The 26,078-nt window shown below is 43.0% G+C and overlaps 1 protein-coding gene and 1 pseudogene across 1 annotated transcript in view; one reads left to right on the top strand and one right to left on the bottom strand.

Annotated features, from left to right (window-relative positions):
* MED12L (mediator complex subunit 12L) overlaps positions 1-26,078 on the top strand; it is a 323,861-nt gene that overhangs the window by 12,713 nt on the left and 285,070 nt on the right. Inside the window, exon 3 of the mRNA XM_059391731.1 lies at positions 22,986-23,090. Coding sequence (XP_059247714.1) covers positions 22,986-23,090 — 105 coding nt within the window. The remainder of the gene's footprint in view (positions 1-22,985; positions 23,091-26,078) is intronic.
* LOC132010140 (cyclin-dependent kinases regulatory subunit 2-like) lies at positions 426-672 on the bottom strand (annotated as a pseudogene).

Raw genomic sequence — 26,078 nt, 5'->3', positions numbered from 1 at the left:
TTAGCAGGCTCCCTGCTGAGCAGAGAGCCTGATGTGGGGCTCCATCCCAGGACCCTGGGATCATGACTTGAACTGAAGGCAGAGGCTTTAACCCACTGAGCCACCCAGGCGCCCCTATTTTTATTTATTTTTTATTTTTTTTGATAAATGCGACATACAAACTTTATTTAACAAAAGTAACAGGTTAAGTCAAACAGGCACTTATATTAAAGAGAAAAACCGACTAGAAATTTTATCTTAAACACCTTAGAGTAACCTACTTGCCATTGCATTTTAACTGAGCTCTGTTGCTGTGAAGAATACAGCTCATGCACAGGTATGGATCAACAATTTGTACATTTTTCAAGTATTCACTGAATATTACCCTTATATACACATATACATTAAATTTGAAAAAGACTTAATTGACAATCCCCAGGTAGACTTCATTTTTGTTGCTCTTTTGGAAGAGGTCGTCGAAATAGAAGATATATGTGGTTCTGGCTCGTGAATCATGTAGTGAACCCAGCCTAGACTCTGGACTCCAAGTCTCCTCTACTCCTCTTCTGACTTCAGATGGGTTTTCGGGACTTGTTTGGAAAGTTCTCTGGGTAACATGACATGCCGGTACTCGTAGTGCTCGTCGAAGTACTTGTCCGAGTAGTAGATCTGCTTGTGGGCCATCCTGCGGGCGGGCGGGAGTGTCAGGCTCAAAGAGTGGGCGCAGCGGGCCACACATCCTCCTCACGCCAAGGCAACGACTTGACTCGCCCCTATTTTTATTTTTAAAATTCATTTACTTGACAGAGAATATGCACGCTCATAAACAGGGAGAGTAGTAGAGGGAGAGAGAAGCAAACTCTGCACTCAGCAGGGAGCCCAGTGTGGGACTCGATCCCAGGACCCTGGGATCATGATCTGGGCTGAGGGCAGATGCTTAACTGAGTCATCCAGATGCCCCTTAAATTTTTTTTTTTCCTTTTAAAACTTTTCTGTGTCTCTGGCTTTGAGCATAGCACCTGACCCAAACCTAGGACCCCAAATTTCTTTTGTGAGTAAATGTGACAATAAATGAATGGTAGGAGCATTGGTCCTGGACCCCCAAAAGACTTCACTATAGAGCAGTGTTTTTCATTTAGGGGTGATTCCCTCCTTCCACTTAAGGACATTAGCAATATTTTCAGAAATTTGATTTGCTTTACTTTGTATATGCACATATGTGCACATACAACCTGATCCTGGCATCTAGTAAGTAGAAACCAGGAATGTTTCTGACATTCTTCAGTACTCTGAACAGGGCGCTCCCCCTACCCCACCAAAGGATTATCTGGCCTCAAATGTCAGTAATTCCAAGGTTGAGAAACCCTGGTCTAGAGGAAGTGATAGATTTGTAAATAAGGAATACAATGTTTCAGATGTTCTTGGAGAGGAATGTACAAAGTGCTGTGGAAACAGGAGGGAGTGACCCATTTTTCTGACAGGACCTGAAAGAGGAGGAGATTTTTGAGTCTGGGACTTGAAGGATGTGTAGGAGTGGATGGGGCTGAGGATGTGGAAGAAAATTAATTTTGGGGAAGAGGGAGCAGCTTGTGCAAAAGGCCAGAAGGAATGTGGGATGTGCTCTGGGCTGTGGGCCTGAGGCATGGTGTGGATTATGCAGCAGGGAGCTGGGCCGGAGTGGGAAAGAAAGGTGGGACCGAGTTTTGGGGGCCTTTGTAGGCCTAGTTGAGGCATTTGGATATTATAATGGAGCTGGTGAGGTCATTCCAGGGTGTGAAGTTCAAGGAGTGAGATTTAAGGTGACTCATGTTTGCAGTGTGAGGGGACAGTGACTCTGAAGGTCATACTGAGGTGAAGAGTCAACCTAGGTTGGGTCCCAGACATTCCATGCCTGAGGGTGGATGTATTAGTTTCTTGTGGCTGCCATAATGAGTTTCCACAAATCACGTGGCTTAAAACAATGGAATCTTATTCTTTCACAGCAAGTCCGCAAGCAGTGTTGGTAGGGTTGCACTCATTCTGGAGACTCTAGGGGAGAACCCCCTCCTTCTGCTTCCAGCCTCTTTCTGCTCCAGGTGTTCCTCGGCTTCTTTGGGGCCCTCTCAGTCTGATTTTCACCTCTGTCTTCACCTTTGTTTTTTGGGGGGTGTGCCTTATACAGACACTTGTTACTGAAGTTACAGGATCATCGCCTCTCAAGATTGTTAACTGAATTACATCTGCCAAGACCCTTTTCCAAAACAAGATAACATTTACAGGTTCTGAGATTTGATGTGGATATCTTTCAGGAGCCCGTTTTTGGAACAACAAGGGCTTGGGAAGAAAGAGAGGATTTAAGAGAAAGATTATTTGGGTGGCAGAATTGATAAAGTGGATGTGTGGGCTAAGAGAGAAAGAGATGAGTACAAGAATATACCAACATTTTTAGCTGAGGCCAGTGGTTCCCAAACTTTCTAATCTCAGGGCCCCTAAACATTCTTAAACATTATTAAATCCTGTAGAGCTTTTGTTTGTGTCAATTATATCTTAATGCTTACTTTATTAGAAATTAAGACAAAAACTTTAGAAATTTATATCCATTTAATGGTAATAAACCAGTTTTTTGTTAAAGTGTTTTTTGTTTGTTTGTTTGTTTGTTTGTTTGTTTTTTGGATGCCTGGGTAGCTTAGTCGGCTAAGGGTCGGTCTTCCATTCAGGTCATCATCCCAGAATCCTGAGATCAAGTCTTACATCGACTCTCTACACTGTGGGGAGCCTGCTTTTCCTTCTGCTTGCTGCTCCCCTTGCTCGAGCGCTCTCTCTTTGACAAATAAAAGAATAAAATCTTAAAAAAAAAAAATAAAATTTTTTTATGAACAATAACTTTTTAGAAACAAAATTTAGTGAAAACAGTAGCATTGTCTTACATTTTTGTAAATCTCTTTAACGTCTAGATTCTCACATCTACTTTTTTAAAAAAGATTTTATTTATTTATTTATTTGACAGAGATCACAAGTAGGCAGAGAGGCAGGCAGAGAGGGAGGAGGAAGCCGGCTCCATGCTGAGCAGAGAGCCTGATGCAGGGCTGGATCCCAGGACCCTGGGATTTTATTTATTTATTTGACAGAGATCACAAGTAGGCAGAGAGGCAGGCAGAGAGAGAGGAGGAAGCAGGCTCCCTGCTGAGCAGAGAGCCTGATGCGGGTCTCCATCCCAGGACCCTGGGATCATGACTTGAGCCGAAGGCAGAGGCTTTAATTCACTGAGTCACTCAGGTACCCCTCACATCTACTTCTTCATTCATTCTGTTACAGTATGTTGTTTTGATTTGATTGAAAGATCTGAAGACAATTTGGCCTCACAGATCTGTCATTGGGAAGTTCTTGGGAATCACAGAGGGCTTGGACCTGGAGAGCCACTGACTCACATAGTTGGGTAGGAAGATTGATGGTGGTCCCAAAGCCAACATGCTGTAGGGAACAAAAGAACTTAATTTTTTTCCAAGGTGATGAAGGTGGGGATGGAGAGAACAAGATCCTTTCTAAATGTATTGGATCTGAGATGCCTCTCAGGATTCAAGGTTGGAGTATATAGTAGTGGAAGCTGGAAATGTGGATTTGGGGTGATATGTGCATAGATATTTCAAATCCTGACTATGATTACCTATTGGGTGTGCAGAGAGATGGAGAAGCAGGCAGAGGATGGAGCTTTTCAGGACTTGTAGATCCTGGACCCTGTTAGCAGGAGCTCTGAGGAGGGCACTTGTTAGGGAGATGAGGATGGGGTGATGTGGCCAAAGGGGAGAGGTAACATTGGGTGAGGTTCCAGCTATATTGGTAGTCTCTTAGCTGAGCATTTTCTCTCCCCAGGACCTTTGCATGGGTGCTTCCTGCTGCTTGGTTGCCTTATTCACTTTATCCCCGTGAAGTGCTGCTTTCTCCTCAGCACTCAGCGAGGTTTTTGTTTGATTCATCTGCTCTTTCTCCCAACCAGTATGAATTCTGTGAAGCGGGGACCAGGTCCCTTGTATTCCCCACTGATCACTAGATGCCAGGAGAGAGTCTGGTATATGGTAAAAGTTAAATGTGTGTTGACAGGATCTGGTAACCAGATGGTCATTATTAGCCAATGGTTATTAGAAGCCTGGTATGGGGCATGGGGATGCCAGGATGTGTAAGACATGCTTCCTGCCCTTGAGGGACTTTGACTGGAGGACTGACACTCCTGTTCACCAGGTGGCGAAGTCATTGCACATTTCAGTGGGGTGTTGGGAACAAATGAGAGGCATCTGTTTTTTGGTGGGATTAGAAAAGTCTTCAGGGCTGGGGGTGTTTTCCAGGTAACAAGGCCTTCTGGGCAGATGGTATAAGCAAAGGCAGAGAGATGGGAAATAGGACATGATCTTCGGGTGAACTGCAAATAGTTCAGTAAGGTGAGAGTATATTGAATCTATAAGCTTAAGCATGTCTGTAGATTTTAGGGGGCATTGAGAGAGAAGTAGAACTTAAAACTGTTGGAGAGACCAGGGATATCGCTGAGCAAGATCTACTTGGCCGTGGGGCCAAGGGATTGAGATCCTCAGGACAGTGACACTTTATGCATAGTGTTCTAGATTGCTGCCTCTGAGAGGGGTGTGGAGGCAGGACTTTTATGGGGCTCCCTGTTTATCTTGAGTTTTCTACAGGCATTTTCAGAGTCAGTTTTAATGTGCAAAGATTTTCCTCAGCAGGAGCAAACTTAGCCTTCAGCCCGCATCCAGTGTGCAACAGCTCAGCTATGCAAATGCTGCCTTGTTGTCAATTAAAATTTGGTAGAATTTGCTGCTTTCCTTTTCCAGCCATTTCATTCATAGATTAATCTAATGGGGATGTTGAGATTAGGACCATTTAAGGCATTGGCAACAGTGAAGAACTAATAAAAATGTATTTTTTCTGAAGTGTCATTGGGATTTTTTTGCTAAGACATGGATTTACATAAAGGTATGGGGTCTCTATCAAAATTATGTCCAAGGCATTGCTAAATATTTTACCTTTCTCCTGAGTTCTGTGAGGAAGGTTAATATTGGCATTGCTCTTTTTTTTTTTTTTTTAAAGTTTCACACAATGTTGTGTTAATAGGCAGTATGGAAAATATTTTGGGGGTCAGAGCTGTTCTACTCCTTGGTCAGTTTTAGATTAAATAGCAGCTCCCTCTTGAAAAAAGTTTCTTTATGAATTGAAGATCCTATTTACATTTTTTTTTTTTTAAAGATTTTTATTTATTTAGTTGAGAGAGAGACAGTGAGAGAGAGCATGAGAAGCGAGAAGGTCAGAGGGAGAAGCAGACTCCCCATGGAGCTGAGAGCCCGATGCGGGACTCGATCCTGGGACTCCGGAACCGTGACCTGAGCTGAAGGCAGTTGCCCAACCAACTAAGCCAACCAGGCACCCCAGAGAGAAGCAGACTCCCCGTGGAGCTGGGAGCCCGATGCAGGACTCGATCCTGGGACTCCAGGATCATGACCTGAGCCGAAGGCAGTCGTCCAACCAACTGAGCCACCCAGGCATCCCTTCCTATTTACATTTTGACTACTCACATGGAATTTGCTTTTTAAGTTCTTATTAAACAATCAAAATGTTTTTGAAATTATATTTTCATTTACTTTGTCCTTGATATATACCTCCCATTGTGCTAGGTGATGTGGGGGTGTAGAAAAGAAATAGAAGTCTGCTTCTGTCCCCTCTAGAACAGTGCTTCTCAAAAAAGCTATAGTGAGGGACCAGTTCTTTTTTTTTTTTTTCTTTAATTAATTTTCAGTCTGTTGCAGACTGATAGATTAAAATGACTTACTAGAAAAATACAGCTTGAATGTAGTGGCAATGTCAAATTGCTGTGAAAGTTTCTAAGCTCTTGTACTTTTTGCAACTTTCTTTTCGAGGGTCAGTAACCGTAGTGGACCACACTCTGAGGCTCTGCTCAAGAAATTAACATCTGCTTCACTGATACACACAAAACATTTAGAAAGTGGTGATGTATTAATTTATTTTAAAATGGAGGACTAATGTTTACATTCCATATGGTGTGTAAAGTGCCACATCATGTCACGATATTCAGTGTTGCTCTTTTTGGTTATCCTGAGTACACTGCAAGTTTGGTTTTATGCCAGCCTGACAAACACCTCTAAGGTGGGTACTGTTATCTCATTTTTACAGGTGAAGAGACTGAGGCATAGGGTGGGGATGTGCACTGACTTGTTTGAAGTCACTTGGCTGCATAATGACGGACTTGCAGTTGGACTTCTGTGCCCGTGTTTTTAACTATTCTCTATATGTAGTGAGGCTAAAACTGCTGCATGAGTTCAGAAAAGAGAGGTTTGAAATGCTTGGAGGTTTCACTGGAGAGTAGGGTGTGAGGGGCAGGATCTGAGTGAATGGGGACAGGTTGGGCACTTTCATAAGAAAAAGCTGAAGGTGGGAAGAGTGGAGAGGCGCAGGGGAAACGAGGGGTGTAGTGCCTCTGAAGATCAGGCTTGGAGTCCCAGCCTGTTGAGCTCTGGGGGTGGTGAGGAGCTCACATGGTCCTGCTGTCGGATTTCTCTTGCTAGCTCATGCCTAATAAATCTGGTGGGGGAGAGAGTAGAGTCGGGGAGGCTGCGAGGGAGGTGGCTGTAGTAACCATGGCTTGAAGTAAAAAGAGCCTGACCAGTCGGGGCTTTAAACAGGACTGGAGGAGAATTGGCAGTTGGTGACAAATTGGTCCAAGGCAATGAGAGGACTGTGGAAAATGCTCCGATTTCTCAGACACCCAGCTGGGACAGCCAGGATGCTAGGTCCTGATGCTCGAGGACCTCCATGTAACACATTTTAGTGCTGTCTTCAGTGATGGGATGGCTATCTAGAATGACTTGATTGCCAAGGGGACTGAACCCTAAGACTCTCCTCCACATTCACCCTGTGACTTCTAGCCTGAACTGGCCAGAAGGTCTTGGACGAGCTTTAGTTTATACTGTGTGTCCCATGCTTTAGGTCTTGCCTTTTGTACCTGTTTTTACCTCTTCCCAGGCAGCTTTGGTGGTGCTTAATCACCACAATTGCTCGGATGGTTGGCTAAGCTCCTTGGAAGAGGTGGGGATGAGCAAGCCTCCTGAAAATAAAAAGGATAGAGTCTGAGAGATGTTAGCAGAGGTTAGCTTTCAGACAACACTTGCAGAGGTGGACATTTGTTTTCTTGGCTCAAAGTTGTAGCTTGTTTTCCAGTAATTGACCCAAAACAAAGGAACAAAATTGCCACCATTACCAACACAAAAGGGAAACTCCCAGTCTCTTCTTTCTCTTTCAGGCAGGAAGGGTGATCTACAGTTTCACTGGATTTTTCCTACACCCATTTTATCTGTCTCACGCAATACATTTTCCTTTTTATGAATTAGCAGTTCCTTTGGTAGAAATTGCACAACGCTCCTTCTTCCAGGTGTGTGCCTAACGTGGGGTCAATGGTGTGATTAGGTGTGAGACAGAGGAATAAACAAAAGAAGTCAGGTTAGAGGGGAGGAGTGAGTTGCTTCACTGGACAGTTAACTTCAGAGAACAGGAACCGTGGCTTGTGTTTAGGTTCTCTGCCCTCAAGTTGCCTAGCACAGCAAGAGGCAGTTTCCAGTACTAAGTGAAAAATATGATTTACAGGAAGAGTTTACCTGAGATGTGAATGCAGTGCAGGAATGGTGTCGGACTGACTTACCTGAGCAATGGGGGCTCTGAAGAGAAAACTGTCTTTTGAGGCTTCCTTAAACACGGTTCTGGGTGGGCTAGACTGCTGGACACATTACTTTTCCTCCTTTATAATCATGCAAATCTAAAAGTCAAGTATTTTTCTTTGGCAGTTTTCTTAGTTTTTCTGAGAACTACATCCAGGTGTTTCATATTGGAAGATGACATGCATTTGAATTTGATTAGAATATGAATTAATGGATACAATTATTTAGATAAGAGGGGAATAAATGTTAAGTATATTTAGATATAATTTGAATCAAAGACTCTCCTACTTTATATTTTTTTAAGGATTTTATTTATTTGAGATAGTGAGAGAGATGGAGCGGGAGGAGGGGCAGATGGATAGGGAGAAGCAGACTCTGTGCTGAGCAGGGAGCCTGACCTGGGGTTTGATTCTGGAACTCCTAGATCATGACTTGAGCCACCCAGGTGTCCCTCCCACTTTAAAATGAGGTGGGACTGCCTGTCTCACCAGGCCACTGTTGGGTAGATAGGATGAGGGCTGTTATGGGGAATTGACATCTCTAGAAACTGCATGTATTCAACTCCTTGGTGGACGTTTCCATCTACTTCCTTGAAGAGTTCCTGAGTACCTGGTCATGTATATGATTTGGGCCTAAATATGCTGGCTGTTCAAAGGACCTGTAATTATAATGAGGATGATTTGATTTTTAAAAGGCTTAGTTTAAGGGGTGCCTGGCTGGGCTCAGTCAGTGGAGTGTGTCTTTTGGTCTCGGGATTTGTGAGTTTGAGCCCCATGCTAGGTGTAGAGAGTACTTAAAAATAAAATCTTAAAAAAAAGTTTGTATCTGTTACTGTGCTCAGTGCCTCACATGATTTTCACCTTTTCTTTAAAATGGGCGTGTGAGGGGGCACCTGGGTGGCTCAGTGGGTTAAACCCTCTGCCTTTGGCTCAGGTCATGATCCCAGGGTCCTGGGATCTAGCTGCATTGGGCTCTTTGCTCAGCAGGGAGCCAGCTTCCTCCTCTCTCTCTGCCTGCCTCTCTGCCTGCTTGTGATCTGTCAAATAAATAAATAAAAATCTTAAAAAAAAAAAAAATGGGCGTGTGAGGTGGGTGCAGTTACATCCCTTTCACAGGAATGGGAGCCAGGATTCCAATGTAGTTTTGTTGGACCCACACTGGTCTTCCTGAAGTTCTCATTGTTTTGGGGAACACATTTCGTCTACTGGGGGCCTGATCCTCACATGGCCACTTAACCTACCTCTGAGCCTCAGTTTCTCACTTTGTAAAATGAGGGCCTGTCGTGTCCAAGCCACTTGGTTATGAAGATGACCACAAATATGATGCTTCATGGTCAGCGAGTGCTAGCATTCTTCCTGTGATTTCTTGTTTTCCCTTTTGGCCTGCTCCTCTGTACAGGTGTGAAGGTCTTGCTCTTTTGTGTTAAGCTCCCCTGGTCCCCCCAGTTTCTGATTGATGGCCTGCAGGTGTGGTTTGGATAGGGTGAATATTAATAGCCATGTAGATGCGGGTGGATGTAAAGAGCTGAGTTTCAGATGTGGCTTTGATGCAAATGTGGCCCTGGTGTTGGAGACAGGGGTGGGGGTGGAGGAAGTGCTAGGTTGCCTTTTAGGGGAGTCTTGCTCCCTTAAGTCAGTTTGGTTCCTCCCTTGGCCCTCTCAGGAGGCCCTGGCACATTTTGGCAGCAATGGGGGACCCTCCCCTTCTTTTTTTCTTTTTTAAACTTCTCAGGTATTATGTGACACCTTAATTAGAAGAGATTCAAATTAATCAGTCCCTATTTCTGTGGTGTGGGAGGCTGGCCTGCGTGTCCACTTATCCAGAGCCCAGTGATACTGTTGTAGAATTTTCTCAACTATTGTAGACTCTGGACTGGTGGTCCTCTTGATGCTGCCAAGGTGCTTGGATCCTGATGTTGGAGGTTAATCTTGCCATGAGGAATAGAGCAGCTCTTCCCTTTCCACTTTCCCTGCATGTATGTATCTTTTCATTTCCGAGGGCTGCTGTAACAATATCACAGAGTGGATGACTTCACACAATGGCAATTTATTCTCTAACTGTTTTGGAGGCTAGAAGTCCTTCTTAAGGCAGACCCACACCTGGAAACCTCGAGGGCAGGATCCCACCTTGTTTCCTGCAGCTTCTGGTAGTCCCAGGCATTGCTGCATTTTTGCCTCTTTCTGGCCGCCATCTTTTCTCCTGTAAGGACACCGGCCGGCTGTACTGGATTAGGACCTACTCTCATTCTTTATGACCTCATCTTAACTCAGGTATATCTGCAAAGACCCTATTTCCAAATAATGCCATATGCACTGGTACAGGGTTAGGACTTAGGGTCCAACAAAACTACATTGGAATCCTGGCTCCCATTCCTGTGAAAGGGATGTAACTGCACCCACCTCACACGCCCAACCTGAGTATCTTCAGGTACACGAGTCCACCTGTAACAGTGTGCCTATAGGACCTGTCCCTGGATCGTCCTCCAGACATCTCTGGTTGGTCTGGGACTGGACTTCGGCTTCTGGTTCCTGGCTCAGGAGGCCCTAGGTGTCCTTGGCTGTTTTCCTAGGAACCTCAAGCTAGCTGCCATCTTGCTTTACTCCTGTTAAATCTTCCATCGGATTCTTTCTGTTGCCATTAAAACATGCTCCAGGCCCTCCCCCGTCTTAGATCTCCCTCTACCCCATGATCCCATTTTCCCATTTCTTTCCTCCTCCTTTTTCTCCAAACTTTTCCAAAAGTATCTTGTGTGCTTACTGTCACTTCTTCCTCTGGACATTCCAGTCTGGCTTCTGCCTTTATCATTCTACCAAGACACCCCTCACTGAGGTCACAAGTGACAGCGATGTTTCCAGTGGCACTTACTCATATTGATCTCTCTGTTGGTGAAGCAGTGTCTTCTCTCAGCTTCTGATACAGCATTGCTGGTTTCCTTCTCTCTTTGGTGATGCCATGTCTCCTTGAAGGGTTTTCCTTCCCTACCTGCCATTAAATCAGAACCGCTGTTTTCTCACTTTACCCTCTCCTTAGGTGCTCTCGGCCGCACCCCCAGGCCTCAGTTACTACCTACATGCAAGACAACTCCACCTTACAGCACCAGCCGAGACTTCTCTGCATTTGAGACTGGTATATTTAAGAGCCTATCAAAATATTGTGTCTCTTTTCCTCCTTCAAACTTGAGTTTATTTATTTATTTATTTATTTATTTTTAAAAATTTTATTTATTTACTTGACAGAGGTCACAAGCAGGCAGAGAGGCAGGCAGAGAGGGAGGAGGAAGCAGGCTTCATGCCAAGCAGAGAGCCTGATGCGGGGCTCGATCCCAGGACTCTGGGATCATGACCTGAGCCGAAGGCAGAGGCTTTAACCCGCTGAGCCACCCAGGCGCCCCCAAACTTGAGTTTAAAACTGAACTTGTGACCTGCTCCTCTTCCTTCCAGCCCCCTCACCCCCAGCCCTGCTTACCCTCTCTTGAGAAATATTGCCATCCCAGAAATTTGGGGGATTTTCTTTTTTGATAATCTTATTCTTTGTCATTTCATCCAACACTTCAACAAGAAGTCCAGTTATGTAGCCATCCTAAGTAGTCCTTTTTATTTCCTCTCTACCTATTATTTCCTCTCTTCCTCTCTACCTTCCTTCTCTACCTCTGTCACCACCATCTTGGTCCTAGCTACCATCATCTGATGTCCTGACTCTTAGGAGAGTCTGCTTACTAGTTCCAGTTCCTTCGCCCTGCAGTCTCCCATTTAATCTAACCCACTCCCATTGGTTATCCACACTGCAGACCTATTCAGATGGGATGATGTCACCTCTGCATAAAAACCTTTACTATTCTTAGGATAAAGGCAGAAGTCCTTCACTTGGTTCATAATACCCTGTGTGATCTGTCCTCACCCATAGCTCAGCCTCTCGTCACAAATGAGTCCCTTTTGCATGATAGCATTCTTTCATTTTCGCAACCCCATAGGCTTTATACATGCTATTCCTGTCCTCTTGTTAGGCACATGTATACCCATGATTCCATGATTGCTATGCCTTTCTGATGCACTGACCCTTTTGTCATTATGATTCTCCCTACTTTATCTTTGATAATGCTTTTTATCTTGAATGCTACTTTGTCCAATATTAACATAGCCACTCAAGCTTTTTTAGGCTCATTGTTTGCATGGTATTTATTTATCTTTTCCCATCCATTTACAGTCAACTTATTGTCTTTATATTTATTTAAGTTATTTTTGTTTATTTTATTATTATTTTTAGTGAATTCTATGCCCAATGTGGGGCACAGACTTCCAACCCCAACATTAAGCACCACATGCTCTCCTGCCTGAACTAGCCAGGTGTCCATCTTTACAGAAGTGCACCAGATAGTTGGGTTTTGCTTTGTTTTTTTAAAGATTTTAAATTCCAGTGAGTTACAATCTAGTGTATTATTAGTTGCAGTTTTATAGCATGGTGATTTAGCACTTCTGTGCAACAGCTGGTGCTCATCACAAGTGTACTCCTTAATCCATCACCTATTTCACCCAACACCTTCCCCTTCTGGTGACCCTCAGTTCTCTATGGTCAAGGGTCTGTTTCTTGGTTTGTCTCTCTGTCTCCCTCTTTTTTTCTACCCCCTTTGTTCATTCGCTTTGTAACTTAAATTCCACATATGAATGAAATCAAATGGTATTTGTCTTACTCTGACTGACTGACTTTGCTTAGCATTATTCTTTCTGATGCCATCCATGTCATTGAAAGTGGCAAGATTTCATTCCTTTTTTATGGCTGAGTAATATTCCATTCTTTCTATCTGTCTATCCCACGTCAACTTTATCTGTCAATGGACACTTGGGCTGTTTCCATGGGGTTTTGCTTTTTTATGTATCTGAGTCCCTGTCCTTTCATTGGAATCTTATTCCATTAAAATTTTTTTTTTAAAGGATTGTATTTATTTATTTGACAGATCACAAGGAGGCAGAGAGCCAGGCAGAGGTGTGGGTGGGGAGAAACAGGCTCCCTGCTGAGCAGAGCAGGGATTGATCCCAGGATCAATGAATGAATGAATCAGGGATCCCGATGCAAGGCTTGATCCTAGGACCCCGAGACCATGACCTGAGCCGAAGGCAGAGGCTTAACCCACTGAGCCACCCAGGCGCCCCTAGTCCATTAAATTTTAATTATCATTTCATTAATAATTTGATCTGGTTGGCTTTAGGTATAACATTTTATTTTTTTTCCTGTGTCCTGCTTTCTTTTGGATTATTAAATTATTATAATTTTAATTTACCTATTGATATTTTATTTTATTTTATTTTATTTTATTTTATTTTTTTTTTCTTAAAGATTTTATTTATTTATTTGATAGAGAGAGATCACAAGTAGGCAGAGAGGCAGGCAGAGAGAGAGAGGAGGAAGCAGGCTCCCTGCCGAGCAGAGAGCCCGATGCGGGACTCGATCCCAGGACCCTGAGATCATGACCTGAGCCGAAGGCAGCGGCTTAACCCACTGAGCCACCCAGGCGCCCAGCCTATTGATATTTTAGTTATACCTCTTTATGTTGTGGATTTTTTGTTTTGTTTTGTTTTTGGTGATTGTTCTAGGAAGTATAATATATATCCTTAGCTTTTCACAGTCGTAGAATTAATACTGTACCACTGCATGCAAATGGTCGCCCTTACCATTATACAGTCCTCCTCTTAACTCAGTTAACTCCTATTTCTCAGACAGAGCTCAGCTCAAAGGCCCCTTCTTCAGGGAATTCTTGTCTGATTTCTGAGATTGTTAAGACCCTATTATGTGCATCCTGAGCAGGTGGAGGTTCTCCCTGGGGACATTTATTGCTTGTAATTTGCTCACTATGGAATCCCCTGTACTTAGCACAATGTTGTATATTTATTTATTTGTTGATTGAATGAAGGGGAGCCCTGAGTTGTGGTTTGAAGAAGGCAGAAGATTTCATGATAATGTACTCCAGGGGATGGGAAAGGCATTACGTAAGGCTCAGAGGCTGAAAAGATGACTTATGTGGGGAAGAGTATAATAGTCAAGTAGATTAAATGAGTTAAAATATAAAAATAAAATATAGCTCTAAGTTTTTATAACCATAGCCAACATTTATAGGGCATGTAATACGGGCCAGGCACTGTGCTAAACTCTTTGTACATTTTTTCTTATATAACTTCAACCCTGTGAGTTATTCTTGCCTCATTTCAAAGGAAGCAACTGAGGTACAGAGAGGTCAGTTACCTTGTTCCCCATCACAGGTAAGGGCTCTGCATTCAAACCCAAATCAGTGTGAGGATGGAAGTGAGACTGAGAGGAGGAGCTTGATTGTTCAAGGCATTTAATGCCTCTCTGAGGTAATTGTGTTGTGATTTGGAGCCACAGTTAGGTGGAGAGAAGGCCAGCAGGTGTCCCTGAGGGTTTGGAGTGGTGGTGTTAGATGCTTCCATTCTTTAGCCCCTTCTGGGGAACAGAAGGAACAACGTGGAAAATCTTCTGAGGCTTGTGAATAAGGGAGGGCAGAAAAGAATATTGTTTGAGGAAGATTCATCAGGGCCTGTGGGCAGGATGGATTCAGGTAGAAACTAAACAGAGGAAGGGAAATACATGAGGAGCAGTAGCCAGGGCCCACTGTGATGGCTGTAGCCATAGTTTAGAGGGGCAACTGTCATATTTTAAAGGAATAGATATGAGACATGTTTTGACAGACGTGTGGATAGAATTGGTTAGGGATGAGGGGAGAAAGATTATTTCCCTATCTTCTGGGTCATTTGTATCTGCCAACTCTAGGTGTTGCCTAAAGGCCATTAAATATATCCATGCTGGGGATTATCATAGCTTCTTTTCTCAAACTGGGATCTGTAGACGTCCTCAGGGGTCTGGGAGAATGCTCTTTTCAGGGAGAGTTGGGCAAGACTAGAAAAAATAATTTTACAGCTTGTCTGTTTTAAACTTGTCTGCCTGACTAGCAAAGGACATTTTTCTATTTCTGTGGCATTGTCATTTCTGTCCGATTCATTGAACAGTCATTGAGTTAGTGTGTTAGGCAGGAGTAGGTGACTGAAGAGATAGGGCATGTCTGCATGTGTTCTGTGGGTTAGATGAGAAGTCTGGGGGAGCTTTAGTATGTGTGCTTGCATATGTGTGCATCTGTGTATGTGATTGCATGCATTCTCTGCTTTTGAAAAGGTCATTGAAAATTGTCATGAGTTACCAACTACGCTAGACCCACCGACCAACCTACCTACCTACCTTTCTTTCTTTCTAAGATTATATTATTTACTCATTTATTTAGAGAGAATGAGCACGAGCAGGGGGAGGATCAGAGGGAGAGAGAATCTCAAACAGACTCTACGCCGAGCGTGGAGCCGCACGTGGGGCTCAATCTCACAACCCTGAAATCATGACCAGATCTGAAATTAAAAAGAGTTGGATGCTTAACCAGCTGAGCCACTGAGGGACTCCCTCCCTCCCTTCTTTACTTCCCTCCCTTCTCACTGTCTCCCTCTTTGAGAGCACTTGCACAAGTGGGGGGCTGGGCAGAGGGGGAGAGTCTTCAAGCAGACCCTGCCTGAGAGCAGAGCCGAACTGGGGGCTCCATCTTAGGACTCTGAAATCATGACCTGAGCTGAAACCAAGAGTCAGTCACTCAATTAACTGAGCCCTCCAGGGGACACTTTTTTTTTCTCTCTTGAATGAGAAAGAGCTTACTTACCCAGTTTCCAAACTAACATCAAAATGTTTTCACTTTCGCAGTGAAACATTTTATTGAAATTAAAAGATTACTTTAAAAGTGATCCAAAACATAACATTATTCTCTGAACATAGTTCAAGGTAAATGTGTGAGGTTTATGGAGGCATTTGGATTTCACCCAAGGCCCTGAAGTTCCAATTTTTGTGTTAGCATAGAATATAAAAATGCAGAGTGAACCCTGGCCTTCTGTATGAACATGGGACAATTTCTAGGATTTTGTTTGTCTCTGGGTACCTGTCTCCTGAAAAGTGCTTTAAGGCTTACTATTTTAGTAGAAACCAATGACAAGGGGCGCCTGGGTGGCTCAGTGGGTTAAAGCCTCTGCCTTCGGCTCAGATCATGATCCCAGGGTCCTGGGATTGAGCCCCACATCAGGCTCTCTGCTCAGCAGGGAGCCTGCTTCCCTCTCTCTCTGCCTGCCTCTCTGCCTACTTGTGATCTCTGCCTGTCAAATAAATAAAATCTTTAAAAAAAAAAAAAAAAAAAAGAAACCAATGACAAGAGGTGTGAGAGTCCTTTCTCCATGTTGAGGTTGCTTTGGGACCAGTTCTGTGTTAAACCTGTTGAAATCCATATGCACTTTGGTCTGGTGTGCTGCTGCCCAGGGCCACCAGGTGAGGACTGAATTTATATTCTCAGCCAGCATCGTCTCTTGGCTGAGTAATTATTAGGTGTCACACATGTGTACATAAAATTTGACCTTGGGGCACCTGGGTGGCTCAGTGAGTTAAAGCCTCTGCCTTCAGCTCCGGTCATGATCTCGGGGTCCTGGGATCGAGTCCCGCATCAGGCTCTCTGCTCGGCAGGGGGTCTGCTTCCTACTCTCTCTGCCTTCCTCTCTGCCTGCTTCTGATCTGTCTCTGTCAAAGGAATAAATAAAATTTAAAAAAAAGAAAAGAAAAGAAAAGAAAAATTTGACCTTGATGGTGTTAATGATAGCTATGTACATTTAAAACTCATGGGTGTCCCCCTTCCCCCCAACAGTTACTTCTTTTTTTTATTCCCCACATTGTACAATGTGAAATTCTTCAACATTTTACTAAGGGGTCCTTTTACTGGAACATAGTTGGCACTGCTGATCTAGTGCCCAGAATATAGGCCTGAGGATGAGACCCTGATTAATGGTTGGGTGTGCCCCTAAGGTTTTGGGTTTTAGTAGTCCCACCTTTGCAGATGGGCAAAGTAGCAGCTGATAGTTTTTTTGTAAGAATCATTGACTAGGGCTGGTAGAGCTAGTTGAAATCTCAGTAAGAGCCATTGTGAGAATTTTGGTGGTTATCCTCTTATTTAGAAAAATCTTTGAAGAGGTTCAAGGCTAGTGCGAGAGGAAGCTATTTGTGTCCTAAAGGGATTCTGGCTTGGGGATTTTAGAGGCATGCTGTTCCAAAATTTGGACTCTCTCCCTTCTATTTTTGCCTGATTAGATTTGGCAAAGACCTTCAGAGCAAAGCATCATAAAAGTTTGTTTGAGTTTGTGTAACACACATTACTTCTTGTTCCGCCTCTCATTGTTGCCAAATGCCGTGAACTCTCACCGTCCTGGCCCATTTTCCCCATTTGGGGTCTGACCATCCTCAGGTCAGAGAGATTTTTTTTTTTAAAGGGGTCTGTCTGTTGGTGCATTAGCAGACGGTGAGAAATACTGGCTAAATGATAGTAAATACCCTGGAATTTGAATATTACTTTTAAGTCATTGTTTAAATTCTAGCCCAGCACCCTTTTCAGAAACTTTTGGAAATAAACTATCAGGCTGCATATTTTGATTGTGATGCTTTGAGTTTTATTCCCTTTCCCTTAGTTTCTCTAGGAAGGTGACATGACATTTTGTATCAGTAAACCGCAAATGCAAGTGACTTGGAAGCTTCTGTTTTGGCTGTTTGATTCCTGATGTAATCGATGGTGGCCTTGGTGTTTTTATTCATTGCAGGTCTGTGAGAAGCTAAAGGAGTGAAAGAGGAAACTTCATGCTCTGGTTTCCTTCCAGGGTGTATGTGTGTGGTGTGGTGTGTGTATGTGTGTGTGTATGCGCGCGCGTGTGTGTAGCTTTGTATTTGTGCCTTTGTGGTGAGGGAAGGGAGATGTGGAAGAGAATTCTGACCAGTCTTTTTTTGGACATACAACTTCCTCCTGATGGTGAGTACACATTGATGCTGGGCCTGGAAGCCTTGGTTTTCTAGAAAGCCACAAACTCCAGATCTTTCTGTTAGTGGTTCTCAGTGTGTGGTCCCTAGATCTGCATACTTGTTAGAAATTCAGATTTTCCGGCCCCACCCCAGACCTACTGAATTGGAAATTCTGGGGGGTGGGGCCCAGGAAGCAGTGTTTTTACTAACCCTTCAGGGGATTCTGATGCCGGCAAATGTCTAAAAAGCCCCTCCTAAGGCCAGGGTCTTTTCAGTTCCTGAAATGGATGCTGTGTACATCTGAGTGCTTACTGCACCTTCAGTCTATCTGTTCTTTCCTTAGCCAGAAACCGGACAGAAGCGATAACAGTAGTAGTAATGGCTGGCTGTTTTCATATAGCATGGTGGGTCTCTGGAGTCCTTTACCACCATATGATCTTGGGGTAGTTAAGCTCTCTGCCTTATTTCCTCAGATGGGATGTGGAGCTGTCCCTCTCTTTACAGGTGAGGACTCTAAAGGACAGGAACAGTCCCAAAGGTTGCGTAGAGCCCCTGTTCCTGCAGCTGGAGCTTCACATTTGGACAGTCTGATTGCAGACTCTGAGCTCTCACCCACGCTCTCGTGTCCCTCCTATGTGCATTTCCTGCAAGTGCTCCTCCAGCCTTGACTGCACTGGTAGCCGAGTGTCCGTATCCCAGTCTGAGCCCTCAAGGTGGTGGGTGGACTGCTGGACCCACACATCCACTGTGCTATGTCCCACCAGGGGCGGGGCTCTTGCTGACACTGACGTGTGAAACTCAGGGCTTCCTAAATGCAGAGCTTCTGGGTCCCGTGGCAGGGGCAGGCCTCTCGAGGGTAAAGGCGGCCCTCTCCTTAGTGCCCAGTGGGAGTGATGTGGAAGCCTATGGGGGCTGTTTCAGTTGTTGCCGTGGTTGCAGTGCCAGGACCATTTAGTGGGGTGGCGCACGTGTGCTAAGTGAACTCAGAGTGCTCAAGGGAAACTTGCATCCCACTGGGCTGTCACATGTGCCACTGGACCATCTCAATCTCATTATTTTCCTTTCTATTCCAGGTGGGAATCTGTTTACATATGATCTCAAAGTACTTTTTTTGGCAGGATTTTAACATACATTTACTATACACTGTGTTTCTGAAGACTATAACTTAGTATTAATATATTTGGAGATTTATTTTATTAGTTTGAAACTTTACTAAGAATTGGCCTTTTCAGAAAAGTTGTATCATGCTGCTCTGGTCTTTTTTTTTTTTTTTTTTTTTGAAGATTTTATTTATTTATTTGATAGAGACGGAGCATGGGCTTGAGCACATGGGCTTGAGTCTGCTTCCAGAGGGAGAAGCGGACTCCCTGCTGAGCTGGGAGCCCCATGAGGGTCTGGGGCTCCATCCCAGGACCCTGGACTCATGACCTGAGCCAGAAGGCAGACACTTAACTGACTGAGCCACCCAGGTGTCCCTGTTCTGGCCATTCAAAATGGCAATAGAACACAAATGACGTCTGCATTTGTAGTTACTTCACTGTGATGATTCAAGAAACAAACACAATATCTTCGTTTCCTAGGGCCCCACTTCTCAAAGTTTAAAGTGCCACAAATTACCTGGGGATTTGTTGAACTGCAGAATGTGTGATTGGGGGATTTGCATTTGCATTGTGATTGAGATTTTGCATTTTCAACAAGCCCTACTTGATGCCACTGCTGCTGGCTGCTGGCCAGTGGACTGAGCTTTGAATGGTAAAGGTCTAGTGTTGTATGCCTGAGCATATTCAAGTACCTCTGTTGTTATAACTTACTTTAGAGAAAAATTTTAGAGTAAGGGCATTATATTGATTTTTTTTTTAAAAAAGATTTTATTTATTTATTTGACAGAGATCACAAGTAGGCAGAGAGGCAGGCAGAGACAGAGGGGAAGCAGGCTCCCTCTAAACAGAGAGCCGGGTGCGGAGCTCGATCCCAGGACCTTGAGATCATGACCTGAGCCAAAGGCAGAGGCTCAACCCACTGAGCCACCCAGGTGCCCCCATTATATTGATTTTTAAAGAAAATATTGGTATTGGATAGTTACTGTTTATGAAATTTCGTTTCTGACTCAGAAACCCCCCAAGGATGGTGCTTTGGGTAGGTGGGGTGAGAGCCACTGCTGTGTGATTAGGAAGATTTATCACAAATACAAATGGAATTACAGGCCCCAAAGTCAAGGGAGAGTAATTCAGGATGTTTATTATGTTAATTGTTCAAAACGGGTTATCATTCACTTATTTGTTCTTTTTTTTTTTTTTCCCCCAAGTAGGCTTTATGCCCAATGTGGGGCTTGAACTCAGGACCTGAGACTAAGAGTTCACACTCTACTTACTGAGCCAGTCAGGCGCCCCACACTTATTCTTTCAACCAATGTTTATTGAATACCTATGTGTGCTTTGTGCCAGGCACTGCTTTATGTGCTTGGCATGTGTCTCTGAACGAAATAAAGATCCTTGGTTTCATGGGTCTTATGTTCTAGTGGGCGAAACAGACAGTGTACATTGTAAGTACAGAGCATTTTAGGTGATACGTGCTATGGATTATTGGAAGGTTAGGAATGCTGGGGGTGAAGAGAACAGGGTGAGCAGTCCACTTGTAAATAAGGTCATCAGATTTCTCATTGAGAATATGAAATTTGAGCAAAGACTTAAGGTGGTCATGTAGTTGGCCATAAATACCAAGGGAAAACAAACTAGGCTGAGAGAACAGACTGTCCAAAGGCCATGAGGCTTGAGGCTATCCAGCAGGCTTGCTTGGGGAACTGCAAGGAGACCATTGTGGGTGGAGTAGAGCCAGCTAAGGCAAGTGTGGTTAGGAATGAGGTGAAAAAGGTAATAGGGGCTGGATCACACAGGGCCTTGTAGGACGTCATAGGGCCTTGCTTCTACTTTAAGTTGAGAAGTTAATGCAGGTTTTGAGCAGGAATAGCATGATCTTAAGTTTTAAAAAATCTCCCTGTGGCTGCTGCATTGAAAATGGCTTTCGGTGGGGCAATGGTAGAAGCAAGAAAACCAGGTAGGAGCCATTGCAGTGTCCAAGCACGAGACGATGGAGGGGCCCTGATCCAGAGAGGCCATTGGTGATGGTGAGAAAGGGGGTCGGATTCTGGATGTATTTTCGTGCAGTTTAGAATACAAGATAAAGTTCTCACAACTCAAGGCTTCTAGTAGTCAGTACCTGTGTGGATCTTAATGTGAGGAAAATCTGATATGGTCGACAATTAAGTAACCATGGTTCCATGTTCTTTTCCTTCCGAGGAGGGTGTCTGCATTGCTTGTAGGCGTGCCTTTGTTTGCAGGGCCTGGCTCGCCAGGCTGGGGGTTAGCCGTTGGTATGCCGAGTCGCAAGTTAGAGTACCTTTAGAACAGTGAGTGCAGCAGCACCAAATGGGACTAACTGGTCCTGAAAGCCTCACGTGTTTCCTGTTGATTAGGCCAGAACGTATTTTTAGTAAAAACATACGCTGTTACTCAATTAATGTTTCTTGTAATACTCTGATGGTGAATCAAAGATTAAAAATTCAATTTTCTCATCCCATTCCCTGTCTGATCCCATTTGTCCCTCTTCTTTCTGAGACTCTGAGACTACAGAAATTTTGTTAGCTCACTCGCTTTAAGTTGACTAACACCTTTCTGACTTCAAATATGCATTATGTCATTTTGCCCTAGATTTTCAAATAATTGGTTTGAAAATGTGGGAGCAGTTTGAGATGTGTTGATAGGTGTATGCAACTCATTTTCTGTGCAGGTCACGATTTCAGTGACCTTCGTGCTTGGAGGAGACTTGATTATCATAGAGCTAAACTTCCTGTAGCGGGGTCTTTTTGAAAGCTTGCCAAAACAGTGGCTTGCCAAGATGTTAGGTAGAGTACACACACAATTAAGTAAAGTTACATGGCACGTCTCCAGGAGACCTTGGCTCTCAGCCAGGCTGACCTTTCAGGTGCTTATATGTCATAAACTATTTTGTCCTAAGGCTTCCTGCTTAATCACAGCTGTGATTTTGATTATTTGCTTTTTTTGCCTTTCTTCAGTTTACACTTGCAGCAATTACTTATGAAGGCAAAGTATATATTCTTATTCTTGTGCTGTGAGCAGCATTACCCCAGCAGTTACTAAACCTTTTCTTGGCTTAGAGTGACGGGGAACAGAAGGTAGCTTCATTTACTCAAACCTTTCCCTTGTATTCTTTCAAGTCTATATTTTAAGAACTCTGATTTAGTTCCATAGCTGAATGATTTGGGCAGGGCAAGGTCTTTTTTTTTTTTTTTTTAAAGCTTTGGGCTATTTCTGATGTGTTGTGACCTTGGGAAGAAAAGTTCTCCTGGATCTATCCAGTAGGAGATGTTTTTAAGGAGAGTATGAATTGTAGCTATGTATTTTTAGACTACATTTTCATATGGCATTTGTACTTTGGTGGCATGGAGTTATGGAAATTTCTCTTCGTAGTCTTGGGTTGAGAAGACTGTATTTCATTGCTGGCTCTGTCCTGTTAACTGTGCTGGCTTAGTGAGCCTCATTTTTCTAATCTGTAAATGGGCGTGAAGATACATGTGTACATTTACCTTAGAATTTGGTAAAGATCAAGTGAGCCAAGGTGTATGGAAGAATTTTGCAAGCCCTACACTTCCCTTCAGATGCTATTGGTCATGGTGCTGCAGTTATCACAAAGCTTGTGCTTATGAACCCTTCATTTCTGTCTTTAACTTGCTGTGGGGTCATGGATAAGTGGAGTGAGCCATTTTTCTTGAACATAAAATAGGGATGTGTATAGGGGCTGGCAGGGAAGGGAGAGCCCAACCATGGGATCTCTAGAAACAATTTTAGTATACAAATTCTGTGACTTTATGTTTGTGCGTATGAGGGGGATTTTAGCTCATTTTTTACTTTTCCCAACTTATTAGTTAAAAATTTTAAACTTAACAGAATGAGAGAACAGTATAATGAGTACCTCCACATGCCCTATATTCAAGATAACAGTTGTTAATATTTTGCCACATTTGTTTTTATATCTCTCTGTACATTTGTATATTGATTTTATTTATTTACTTATTTGTTTAAGATTTTATTTGTCCAGAGCACACAAGCAGGGGGAGTGGCAAGCAGAGGGAGAAGCAGGCTTCCCATGGAGCAAGGAGCCCAATGCAGGACTGCATCCCAGAACCCGGGGATCATGACCTGAGTCGAAGGCAGATGCTTAATCGACTGAGCCACTCAGGTGCCCCTGTGTATTGGTTTTAAATCTTCAGTTTCTGCTCTCTTTGGTGTGTTTTCAACAGTTCTGTTCCACAAAGTATAGCATAGTCTCATAGTCATTACTCAGCCCTCAGTATGCTGGGTAGAGTTAGAGCTTTTATGTCTCTTTGATTAATTGATACCTTTTCTTGAACAGGATGAACTTACTGCTGTGAATGTAAAGCAAGGCTTCAACAATCAACCAGCCTTTACTGGAGATGAACATGGCTCAGCCAGAAATATTGTAATTAACCCATCAAAGGTAATGCAAATTGTCTGTTTCCTAAAACTTATGAGAAAGTGTGTGTAACACCCTTGATAGTGAATGCTTATAAATTACTGTTATTTAAAACCACAATCCGTATTCAGAATTTTCCAGAATATCTTGTGTAAGGTCTTGCCCTAGGACCCAATCAGGGATCATGCATTGTATTTGGGTGTCCTGTCTCTTTCATCTATTTTTTAAAAAATATTTTATGCATTTATTTGACACAGAGAGAGAGAGAGAAAGAGAGAGAGAGATCACAAGTAAGTAGAGCTGCAGGCAGAGAGGGGGCAGGAAGCAGGCTACCTACTGAGCAGAGAGCCCAATGCGAGACTTGATCCCAGGACCCTGAGATCATGACCTGAGCCAAAGGCAGAAGCTTAATCCGCTGAGCCACCCAGGGGTCCCTCTCTTTCATATATTGTAATCTGGTACAGTAAACAGTACTACTCTCCACCTTTGCTCATGTTGTTATTTTTGGGAAGTGGAGGGGCTTTCGAAAGAGCTTCTGTCCTGTTGTCTTTTTTTTTTTTTTTTTTTTAAAGATTTTATTTGAGAGAGAGAGAGTGAGCACAAGTAGGGCAAAGGACAGAGGGAGAAGAAGCAGGGTTCCTGCTGAGCAAGGAGCCTGATCTGGGACTGGATTCCAGTACCCTGGGATTTTGGCCCAAGCTGAAGGCAGATGCTCAGCCAACTGAGCAACCCAGGCGCCCCCAGTTATTTTCCTATATTCTAATCCTGCATTCTAGGTTTGTTTTACTGTTTTTTCATAAGATTCAGGTTATATATTTTTGGCAAGAAGACCACATTGTGTATCAGAAGACATGCAGTGCCAGTTTGCCCTGTTATTGGTTGTACTACGTTTGATCATGGAAGATAGTGTCTGCTGTCACTTTACATTGTAAAAGTAGTTGTCTTTTCCTTGTAGTAATCTCTGTAGGGTGATACTTTGAGACCAAACGAATATGCTATTCTTTGATACAATTTCATCTTGTGATTGTATCATCAATTGATAATGCTGGCTGAATGAGTTATTTTTCTGTTGGTTGCAAAATGCTGCTTTTCCAGTTGTTCTTTCTAATACATCTATTAGTTGGCATTCTTTTGTGAAATAACACCCCATTTAAAAATTTATTTCTATTTTTTATTATTTTGTTTCAAGTAGGCTCCACGTCCGATGTGGGGCTTGAACTCTTCACCACCTTGAAATTAAGAGTTGCATGCTTTCACAACTCAGTCATCCAGGTACCCCAGACACTTCCATTTTTCTTTTCTTTTTTTTTTTTTTTCATTTTTCTTTTTTTATTGTAATCTCTACACCCAATATGGGGCTTCAACTCAGGACCCTGAGATCAAGAGTTGGATGCTCTTCCCACTGAGCCAGCCAGGTGCCCTGACATCCCATTATTATTATTATTATTATTATTATTTTAAGATTTTATTTGTTGATTTGACAGAGAGATCACAAGTAGGCAGAGAAGCAGGCAGAGAGAGAGAGGAGGAAGCGGACTCCCCACTGAGCAGAGAGCCCGATGTGGGGCTCCATCCCAGAACTCTAGGATCATGACCTGAGCCGAAGGCAGAGGCTTTAACCCACTGAGCCAGCCAGGTGCCCTGACATCACATTTTTTAGTATCACTTTGAACTCCAGGACTCTTTTAAAATTTGATGTGTCATCTTTTCTCTTTTTGATGTTTAAATTATCTCTCACTTGGCCAGGGGGCGCCTTTAACCTACTTCTTGGGTGCTTTTGACATCCCCATCATTCTTTGAGACTTCCTTACCTTTGATATAGTAACATATTACAGATTCATGTTCTTTCTGTGCGGCAGCCCAGGGCTGGAGACTTGGCATGCTCCTTGCAACTAGAGTATCATAACTTCTAGGTCCTTTCAGTGGACAGAGATGGGAAACAATGTAGAGATTTGTTTCTTCTCTTCTCCTGTCTTGTCTTCTTTTTCTTCCTTGCATCCATCTACCTGTGCTTACCCAATACCCCAGGGTTTTTCCTCTTTCCTGTCCCATCTTTGTATTTCATTTCTCCCAAAGTGAGAACCCTTTTAGTAAATTCGATATATTTATTTATTTACTCTGTCTTACAATACACATAAAAAAGTTCCAGAATAAACTATAGTAATGCTACTCCAACCACAAAATTACTATGGAAAATTTATAATTTTTGTATTATACTTTTTGTCGTTAGACTAATTTTCATTACAGTATATAATCAGAATGTTGTGTTAAAAATTTTCTTGAATTAAATCTCTTTTCTGTGTGGTTATATTAATAATCAATATTTAAGTGGAATTATTTGCTTCTTTTTGTATTCTTTTAAGGTTTGGTTTTTCTCCTTTTTGAGTTATTTTTATTTTCTGAATATTGAAATACTTCTGTTAAATTGAAAGCATTACACAAACGAAATCAAACAAATGTACTTTCTTCTCCTTCCCCAGAGATAACCACTGTTAGAGATTTGTGCATAATTTAAGATCTGTGTGTGCACATGTACACATAAACACAAGTATACTTGACAATTTGCTAATCAACTGAAATACATAAACAATGTGAAAGAAAACAGATGCATTTTCTGCAGATAACCTCATCAACTGAACATAGTATTTTTTTGTTCTTTTTCCAGTTTTCATACACTTTTTAACATCACAGTCATAATTATATCTATGTTGTAATTGGTTTTCTTTTTTTGAATTGTGGTAGAATATATGTAATATGAAATTTACCATTTTACCATTTTATTTTATTTTATTTATTGGAGCCTAACACAGGGCTTGAATTCATGACCCTGAGATCAAGAGTCAGATGCTGCTGGGGCGCCTGGGTGGCTCAGTTGGTTGGACGACTGCCTTCGGCTCAGGTCATGATCCGGGAGTCCCAGGATCGAGTCCCACATCGGGCTCCCAGCTCCATGGGGAGTCTGCTTCTCCCTCTGACCTTCTCCTCGCTCATGTTCTCTCTCACTGTCTCTCA

Source organism: Mustela nigripes, chromosome 2 (assembly GCF_022355385.1).
Source record: "Mustela nigripes isolate SB6536 chromosome 2, MUSNIG.SB6536, whole genome shotgun sequence".
Lineage (NCBI taxonomy): Eukaryota > Metazoa > Chordata > Mammalia > Carnivora > Mustelidae > Mustela > Mustela nigripes.
The sequence above is the reverse complement of the archived record's forward strand: the minus strand, read 5'-3'. Positions and strand labels throughout refer to the sequence as shown.